Source organism: Panthera leo, chromosome C2 (assembly GCF_018350215.1).
Source record: "Panthera leo isolate Ple1 chromosome C2, P.leo_Ple1_pat1.1, whole genome shotgun sequence".
In the NCBI taxonomy this organism is placed as follows: Eukaryota; Metazoa; Chordata; class Mammalia; order Carnivora; family Felidae; genus Panthera; species Panthera leo.
Genome location: NC_056687.1, coordinates 52,446,076 through 52,456,372, shown reverse-complemented (window position 1 = coordinate 52,456,372; position 10,297 = coordinate 52,446,076). Strand labels below are relative to the sequence as shown.

The following is a 10,297-nucleotide window of genomic DNA, read 5'->3' as shown; positions in this document are numbered from 1 at the left end:
CAGGCACTGTTGCAGCCCCTTCTACAAATACTTTTTTCGAATTGTTGAAGAGTACTTATTTTTATGAAAATTGCTTAATTCATATGACGATTAGAAGGTTTTTTTCAGGAAAATATTGCATTCTGCAGGTTTTGTCTTTAAGCTTAAGTTTTATTTGAGACTTTATCAAATTTTGAAGATAACCAGAAGGTAAATTCTATGTTTACAAAGGATTGAGGAATGCACCTAGAGAAGCAGAAAAAAAGTCCGACGGGAATGCTCATACTTGGCCTCCAATGGACAGCAGGACCCAGCTCTTACTTCTTTCACATGAGCAGTTTGAGATCTGTTTTCAGATTCTAAAAATGTGTTATCCCAATTATTCGATCTTTCTTTCCTGTGTGTATCCTTCCAATTGTAATTATTTCCCATGCTTGCTACCTGGGGTGACCTACTCAGATTGTGACTTGTGCTTTATTTATAATGAACCAAAGCTTTACTGTGGTTGTTGGGGACTGTTACATCACATGAGTAAACTACAGCAACAGTTATTCTCAAGGACACACAAAATAATTTGTCCAAATGGCTTCTGTGTTTGGCTGGCTGAAGAGATCATAAATAAAAATGAAAAGCTCAAATTCCAAGTGGCAATACCATGGAAAAGACTTTTTTTGAGATTGTCTTAAAAAAATCATACTCATATAGCTATTATATATAAATATATGCAATATATGTAACACTGATATATACATTATACACACATACACATATATGTGCATATGTAGATACACATATACATATACACACACATATATATAATACACATACTATCTGCAAAAGTTTTGTGTGTCTACACAAATTTTTTCATTAAAATAGTTTGGGGAATGGCTGCATAAATACACGACACTTGTAAGTATATTAAATCCTTAGATTAAAATTTTTATATTTAAAAGTTCTTCTCATAATTGCTTTTTAAGATAAATTTGAAGTATTAGAACCAGCTCTCATCCAACCAAAGTATCAATTTAGAAAATTCAACTTCTTTGCACTCAGCAAAAATTTTGGCATTAGAAGACAAAATGCTAATTGAATGTTACAATCTCAACACTGATTTTAATTAGTCACAGAATAATGATTATTTTTTAGAAGATGGGTAGACTGTTGAGATTCCGTTCTTCTGAGAACACCTTTCTGAGTTACCAAAGTTTCCTTTGGCAAAAACTCTCTTCCTGTTTGGAAAGTTGCAATTACGAAGCATCTCAACGTCAAGGCTTACTTTCCCTTTCGTCTCCTAGGTGTTTTGTACTTTCATTGGGAATTATTTCTATAAACCTCAAACAGCCTACCCACCTGGACAACACTTTAGAACAGTTTCTCTCTTAGGCTTCTGTTTTGTGATTGTTTTCTTCTAACTTTTTGTTTTCCTCCAGATTACCAAGGTCCTTGTTTACATGTTTTGAGGCAGTCCTGTAAGAAAATTAAATAAATATCATCACATTGACACATGTGTATTTAACTTTTTAATTTTTTTTTAATTTTAGGGTTCACATGAATGTATCTTTGAAAAGCAAATGTTTTACATCTAATATAGACAAACTACTGGGGTGAACAAATCCACATCTGTGAACCTGGACTGGTAACAAAACACGTTCCAATGAGATTACCTTGGGTAATGGGGTTGCATTAAATATATGGTAGGAGAAAAACCAACTAATTATTGTGAACATAGACTATACATACTTAGTTGCATCATGTTTTGGGCTGTTTTTTTTTTCCTCTCCACTTTCTGGGAAGTAATTATTATCAACTGAATAATCAAAAATTTCCTTTTGGCAAATACTTTCTGCAAATTTTCTCTGAGGGTGTTTCATTAGTGCCTTTCTCTTTTGTCATTCCGTATTATGCATCCAGATTGAACTAATGTCCTGTATCTTTGTTTATGAATTCTGTTTTATCAAATAAATCACAAGCAAGATTAGAAAGAGACCCAAGTTTATGACAGGAATCTGGCAGCAGAAGCCAAAGTAGCTTTAACATGGTGGTTCTCAAACTGTGGTCCTAGACCAGCAGTATCAGCACCCCCTGGGAACTTGACAGAAGCGCAAACAGAACAACAGAAACAGAAACTCTGGGGAGAGGACCAGCAATCCATGATAAACAAGGCTCCCTGGTGGCTCAGCTTCTGCCAAAGTTTGAGAGTTGCTGCCATGGTTACACATGACTGGGTTCTATCCTTTAAGAGCTGAAATCAGGTTTTCTTAAGCACACAGATAAATTCCTTGGTTTTAGGATGACCCAGGAGAAACCATAACTGTATTTCAAAAAGTATACCACTCCCTCCCTCCCTCTCTCCCTCCCTCCCTCCCTTCCTTCCTTCCTCCCTCCTTCCCCTCCCTCCCTCCTGTTTTCCTTCCCTCCCTCCCTCCCTCCTGTTTTCCTTCCTTCCCTCTGTCCCTCCCTCCTTCCCTCCCTCCCCCTTCCTTCCTTTCTCTCCTTCCTTAACTCTCTCCCTCCCTGTTATAAGCTCATCAGCAGAACCACAGTGATATGGTAGTTTAAGTTATTATTGCCATATAATTCCTAATAATATTTCTATTTTTAAGAAAAAATATATATCCAGATGTGCCAAGGAAACGGGGGAGAAAACTCCATTTTTCCCTTAAAAGTATTTCCATTATTGAAATGGATTCATTTGCTAAGAATCACAACTTTACTAGAAAGAGGTATGTAATGGTATATGATATATGTCCAAGTGAGATAAAGACATATGGCTCATTTAAACTGGGGACACTCATTATATTTAGCATGAGTTTAATTTAATTTTTGACTTAAAAATTCTTAGTTTAGCTGAAACTACAGCCTTCTAAGTCCATTCATAAGGCAGGAGAGCAGGCTCAAACTCTGCCAACATGAGAAGTGCTAAAATATGTAATAGCATTTTACAACAGACATTTCAAATGTAAATAAGACATGCTGTCAGTTGGAGTCTATGTCTTGACCTATATCATATTATCACATAAATATTTCCTACCTTGCAGTAAAATGGTACATTATGGTGAATGACAACACCCTTATCCTATATATTTTCCAGGAAAATGGAAGAATGATGCAAATGGCCTTGCTCTTTTTCTCATATTTTTCTCATATAAAATATATAAACACAGTATATATTTTTTATATAACATATAGACATATAGACATATGCTGTCTACATTATATCTATATATCTATATATCTATATCTATATCTATATCTATATCTATATCTATATCTATCTAAAATCAAGTAGAAACTAAAGGAAATTTGACCCTTATACTGGATGAGCTCTATTTTTACATAACTTTTCCTCTGAGGTCACTTCCCAGCTGGAGAGGCATAAGCTAACTAAAACTCTGAAAGTAAAGGAGAAAAAAAATCTTTCAGAAAGAAGAGAGCCACAGAGTGGTGAGAACCCCAAATATTCGTGTAAATCACAATAAACCCTTTGGATGTTATTTCTTCCCTTGGAGGCGAGAAATTTCACTTAGCCAAGTAGAAAGCAACAATTGGAAAGCTTAAAAATGTGCTACAGGGGTGCCTGGGTGGCTCAGTGTGTTAAGCATCCAACTTCAGCTCAGGTCATGAGTTCAAGCTCACATCAGGTTCTGTGCTGACAGCTCAGAGCCTGGAGCCTGCTTCGGATTCTGTGTCTCCCTCTCTCTCTCTGTCCCTCCCCTGCCTATACTCTGTCTCTCTCTCTCTCTCTCTCTCTCAAAAATGAAAAAATATTAAAAAAAAAAAGTGACATAGATTTTAGCTACTACCCTACATAGAGAAACATATGTTTGGAGTTGAATCTCACCAAGCCAAAAGTCCTTGGCAAACATATCAATCTTTCCACTGAAATCCCAGAAAAGCCAAGACTCTGTGATGAGTCTTGGTATTCAACCTAAGATATGTATGTCATATAAAATGTAAATGTAACTTTCACAAAATCAAGGAAATCAGCCAGAAGTTGAACTGCCTGCCAAGAAAAACAATCCATATCCTTTAGGAGAATATAATGGAACATGGAATCTCTATAACATATCACCCCCAAAAGACCAATATATAATAAAAAAAAGTTACCATACATATGAAGAATAGAAAAATGTTAACATAAAGTCCAGAGAGTATCCTTGGATGACACAGAATTTGGAAATACAAAGGAAGAACTTTAAATCAGTTACTATATTACATGTTAAATGACATAAAGAAAAAAGTGGTGACAATGAGAGAATAGGCAAATTTCAGTGCAAAAAAAATGTAAACAAAAATGATTCCCACTGCAAATGAATAATTCACTAAATTATCATATCAACAGATTGGAGGTAGCAGAGGAAAGCCTCAGTGAACCCATAGGACAAAACAACATAAATTATAAATTTTTAAAAACAGAAAGATAATAGGAAATAAAAGATCCTCAGTGACTTGTGGGACAATATTGAGTAGTCTAACATATGTGTAATTGGAGTCCCAGTAGAAAAAGTAAAAGCAAAGGGGGTAGAAAATATATTTAAAGAAACAATGAAAAATACTCCCAGATTTGTTCATGTTCATTAACTTGGAGATCCAATGTGCTCAGCAATCCCCAAGCAGGAATTATACAAAGAAAAACACACCTACGTATGTCATAATCACACCAACCAAAAGCAAATATAAAGAGAACTTGAAAGTAGCCACAGAAAATTTGGGCAGAGGAGCAATGACATGAATAACTGCTAATGTCTCAGGAAAAAAATGCATATAGGAGATAACTAAACATCTTTAAAATGATGAAAGAAAAATATCTCAACCCAGAATTTTATATCCAGTAAAAAGATTTTTTAAGCAAAGGTAATAAAGACATATAAAATTGGATGAAAGAAAACTGGAATAAATTATCGCTAGCAGACCTGTGCTGAGAAGTATCAAAGAAAGTTCTTCGGTTGAAGGGAAATGACACTACATGGAAACTCAGATGGACAAGAAAGAATGAATTCAGATTATATGTGTGTGGTAAATATAAATACTATTCAAAACAATTTTTATAAAGACAATCATTTAATACGATACATACTGCATTATGTAAGACCCTTGAAACATAATTTTATTTAACTTCCTTCATCCTTTTTGCTATTGCTGTCATATTCGTTACAACTCATTTATTATCAACCTCACACTATAATTACATGAAGGAGGTTATCTAAAATTATAATGTTTCAAGAGTTTTAGGTTATTACATGAGTAGATGGTTACAATTAAGAGTTCTTATTGTAATCCCTACAACAACCACAATAAAAGAATAGAAAGAGGTATAGTTAAAAGGCCATTAGAGAAATTAAAATATAATACTAACACTTATCTGAGTAAGTCAAAAGAAGGCAGGAAAAGAAAAACAGAGTACAACTAGAAAACAAATAGTGAGATGGTGATCTTAAATGTAATTATATCAATACTTAAGTCAAGTGTAGCTTGGCTAAATCCTCCAATTAAAAGGGAGACTGTCACTCCCTCCCTCTGCCTCTCCCCCAACTCATGCTCTGTCTGTCTGTCTGTGTCTCTCTCTCTGCCAAAAATAAATAAACTTTAAAAAAAAATAAATAAAAGGGAGACTGTCAGACTGTCATAAGCAAGTAAGCAAATGCGATATTCCAGGCGTTAAAATTTTTTCTGGATGGTCCAGATTGTAACTATTTCAGGCTAGGAGGCCATATGGTTTTTGTTCCAACTCTTCCACACTGGCGTGATAGTGTGAAACAACACAAAGCACATGTGAAGAAATGGGCATGACTGTGCTACCAAAAACCTTTCTTTACAAAATCAGACAGCAGCCTGAGAGTCATAGTCTTAACACCTTTACCATACATGAGGTGCACTTTAACTATACAGAAATCACAAACTGAAAATAAAAGGAGAGAAAAAGATATACCTGTGAACAGGAAGCGTATGAAAGCACTATAGCTGTATTCATATGGGGCAATGTAAAGTTCAACACGAGGAACATTACAGCACCAATGAGAGACATTTCATAGTTACAACAGTTTCAATACACAAGGAAGTCATGACAATTGTATGTGTATGTAATTAATGAAAACATAAAGCAAAACCTGACAGAATTAAAGGGAGAAATCAACAGACAAATACACAACCTTATTTAGAGAATCTAATACTCCTGTCTCAGTAGCTGGTAGGATTAATGGACCAAAATTCCGTATGCACAATCATGATGAAGTTACTAGCACTGAGCTAGCTCTAGTACTGGAAGTACTGGCTTGTAACCCTCTTACATGTGAAGTGATGTTATATAATTTGAAAAAAAATCTGTAAGGATAAGAAGATTTAAACAAACTGTTATCTATCTTAATCTGACATACAGCTATAGAACACCGTACCCATCAACCACCAAAGTGTTTTCTTCAAATGCTCATCTAGCACTCTCCAGGTAATGCTGCATGGCTGCATGGAAGGCCGAAAGAATAACTTTCAATGCATTTCAAAAGATTAAAAGCTTACAGAGCAGGCTGTCTTAACAAAACAGAAGTCAAGGAGAAATGTGTGGAATTTAACACAGTTTGAGCTACCTGGCTCCAAAGAAGAAACCACAGAGAAAATTGAAACACATTTTTAACTGAATGAATATGAAAACAAAATATACTGAAATTTGTGGAATGCAGCTAACTCAGTGCTGTGAGTGAAATTCATAGTTTAAATGCTTGTGTTATGAAAGAAGAAAGGCTAACAGCAGTGATCTAAATTTTTAATTCATTTATGAAATTAAAAAAAGAAGAGAAAGTTGAATAACTTTCTAAATAAAGTAGAAGAAAAGAGAATAGTAATCCTAAGAGCAAAAAGAATTAAAATTGAAAATAAGCAATAGAAATAAAAATAAAACAAATAAGAAAGTTATTTGAAATTATTAGAAAATTGATTAATTCTCTAAAAATACTGAGCATGATAAAGGAATAAAATACAAATTAACAATATTAGAAAGTAAAGTGTTATCACTGCAGAATCAGAATTCTATGGGTAACTTTTTGCAAAAGTGTCAACAATGTAAATGAAATGGACATTTTTCTTGAAAAGCTTACCAATTATTCAAGAGGAAGCAACCTTATGTCTATTAAAGAAACTGAAATCATAATTTTTGTTTTAAAACAAATTCTCATAAAGAAAACTCCAGGCCCAGGTGGTTTTATCTCTGAACTATATCAAATATTTAAGGAAATAACAACATATTTCAGTAAGAGGATGGGACCCTTTCCAACTCATTCTAGTAAGCTCACATTACCCTAGTACAAAAATTTAGCAGAGACATTATAAGAAAAGAAAATCACAGATCACTATTCCTCATGAATGTAAACAAAACAATTCTTAATAAAATGTTGATAAACAGTATCCATCAATATATAAAAAAATATGATATAATACAGTAGGCTTTATTCCAGGAATGCAAGACTAGCTTAATATTCAATAATCAATCAATATAATTTACCATTTTATCAGAATAAAGAATATAGGAAAACAATATGATTTTTTATAGAAATAATATAAATGCAGATGTAATGTAATGTAGATGTCAAAAGAGCATTTGAGAAAATTCAATGATAATCTGTGATAGAAAATTATCACGAATATCACTCTCAGTAATCTAGGAATATTTAAAAAATTTCTTCAGCCTCTTAAAGGGCATTGTGTAGTAAGGAATTTGGCCTTGCCCAAAGAAAAGTCTGGGCTTTGTCGTTAGTTCTTGGGAGATAATCTCTAAATAGTTAGGATATCCTAAGTGCTAGGAGTGGCTTTCTTTTTCCTGGTGCATCTCCAATCGCATCGAATAGTTTATGCTGAGAGGTTGTCTCAGCATATGGCCATCAACATCCAATGGTCTTAGGGTGCGGGCTGGCCATCCTGTAAGAACAGCTATATGATTTAGGGCTTTCGGCTATGTGGTATCAGCCTGATTTCTGAGGAAGGGAGAGGCTGGAGATTGAGGTAAACCATATGGACACGTAGTCAATCAATAATGCCTGTGTAGCAAAGCCCTAATAAAAACTCTGGACAGTAAAGCTCAAGCGAGCTTCTCAGATTGACAATAGCCCATGCTTTTGCCACACATCAGTGGCAGTAGAGTAACATGTCTGAAGACAAAGGAAACTTCACATTTGGAACTCTCCCAGACTCTGCGCTATTTCTTTTCCTTGGCCAATTTCAACATATCTATTACTTGTAATGAACATAAACGAGAGTATATTAGGTTCCAGTAAAACTCTGTATTTCTAGCAATTGATCAAACCTGAGTGTGGTTTTGGGAAACCCTCAACTTGAACTAGTATCCCAAGCAAGGATGTTCTTATGTGGACTCTTCCTTCTAAACTCAGTATTTGCACACTAACTCCTTGCATTGGGGGTCAGAAGTCTGGGAAGATTTGGCAGTTGGGAGAATCGTACCTTAGCCCCACAGTCTGGCTAACTCTGGGTAGGCATATATGAAAAACAAAGAGCAAATATCATACATAATGGCAAATATTGAACAATTCCCTCCCTAAAATTGGGAACATGTAAAGATTTCAACCGTTCTATTCAACATTGTATTGGAGATCTCTATGAGTGCAACAGAGCAAGAAAAAGAAATAGAAAAAGCATACAGAGGGGAAGGGAGGAAGTAAAATTATCTCTATTTCCAGATGAAATGATTGTTTACATAGAAATCTTAAGGAATCCACAAGACAACGAATAGAATTAACAAGTGAATGTAGGAAGGTGGCTGTATACATTTCAACAACAACAAAATAATCATATTTTTATATAAAAATGGAAAATAAAATTGCAAAATAATTGCATTTATAATAGCTGCAAAAGACATAAAACATAAGAATAAATTTTATAAGACATGTCCATGTCTACATTAAAAGTTATGAAATATTGCTAAGCGGGGTGCTGGGGTGGCTCAGTCAGTTGAGCATCCGACTTTGGCCCCATCATGATCTCATAGTTCGTGGGTTCCAGTCCCACATTGGGCTTTGTGCAGACAGCTTGGAGCCTGCTTCAGATTTTCAGTCCCCCCCTCTCTCTGGCCCTCCCTGCTCACTATCACTCTCTCAAAAAATAACATTAAAATTTAAAAAAATATATTGCTAAGAAAAAATGGAAAGTAAATGGAGAGAAAAATGATATTCACATATTGGAAGGCTAAGAGATGTCAAATTTGAGATTCAAATCTACCCAAATTTATCTATAAATTCAAAGCAACCATAATCCCACAAAGCTCTTAAATTTTTTTTGGTAGAAATTAACAAGTTGCTAAAATCTATATGAAAATGGAAAGAAATAAGATTGTTAACACAAGCAGAACATCAAAGTTGAAAGACTTACATTTTATTATCATTATTTTTATTACCACTATTACTACTACAAAAGTTCCAAGGCCAGAAGAAAATCTTTTTAACATATGATGCTGGAATGAGTTGACAAATATAACAAAAGCAAAACCAACCAAACAAATAAGCCAACTTTGTCTTGTATCACACACAAAATCTTAGATATATCATATTCTTAAATGTATAAAGTTTCTAGAAAAAGACATAGAAAAATATTTCTGCTATTTAGGGATAAGCAAACATTTTGTACCATGGGCACAGAAAGCAGTAAGCATAATAGGAAAAAAACTCATAAGTTGCTCTTCATTAAAATTAAAAACTTCCACTCATTAAAAGACAGCATGAAAAAAAGAAAAGAAGTCACAGACTAGAACAAAAGTCACAATATATCTATAACAAAGGACTTTTATACAGAACATGTAAAGAACTCTTACAGATCAATCACTCACACACACACACACACACACACACACACACACACACACACACCCAAATACCGGTAAAATCACAAGTAAAAGACCTGAATAGTAACTGTACAAAAGATAATGACCAATAAGTACACGGAGCTTAAAATCATTAGGTCTCAGGGAAATGCAAGTTAAAACCAAAATTAGATATAATTTCACACTTCCTGGAATGGCTAAAATTAAACAGAATGACAATACCAAAGTTAGGCAAGAATGTGGAAAAACCAAAATTCTCATACATAGCTGGTGGAAGCGGGAATTGGACAACTATTTTGGACAGCTGTTTGGCAATTTCTTATGAAAAATATCTACCCTATGACCTAGCGATTCCATTTCTAGGTATTAACCCAAGATGGTGAAAACAAATACTCACAAAAATGCTTATATAAGGATTTTTTTAGCCATATTATTCATAATAGCCTGAACTGGAAACTATTCAAATGTCCATAAACAAGAGAATGGATTAAAATAATGTGA

The 10,297-nt window shown here is 34.2% G+C and overlaps 1 protein-coding gene across 2 annotated transcripts in view; it reads right to left on the bottom strand.

Annotated features, from left to right (window-relative positions):
* Positions 1–1,329: 1,329 nt before the first annotated feature.
* ALCAM (activated leukocyte cell adhesion molecule) overlaps positions 1,330–10,297 on the bottom strand; it is a 210,143-nt gene continuing 201,175 nt past the window's right edge. For both annotated transcript variants that reach the window (XM_042955955.1, XM_042955956.1), the window contains one exon: positions 1,330–1,446. In XM_042955955.1, coding sequence (XP_042811889.1) covers positions 1,359–1,446 — 88 coding nt within the window. In that variant the 3' untranslated portion in view covers positions 1,330–1,358. The remainder of the gene's footprint in view (positions 1,447–10,297) is intronic.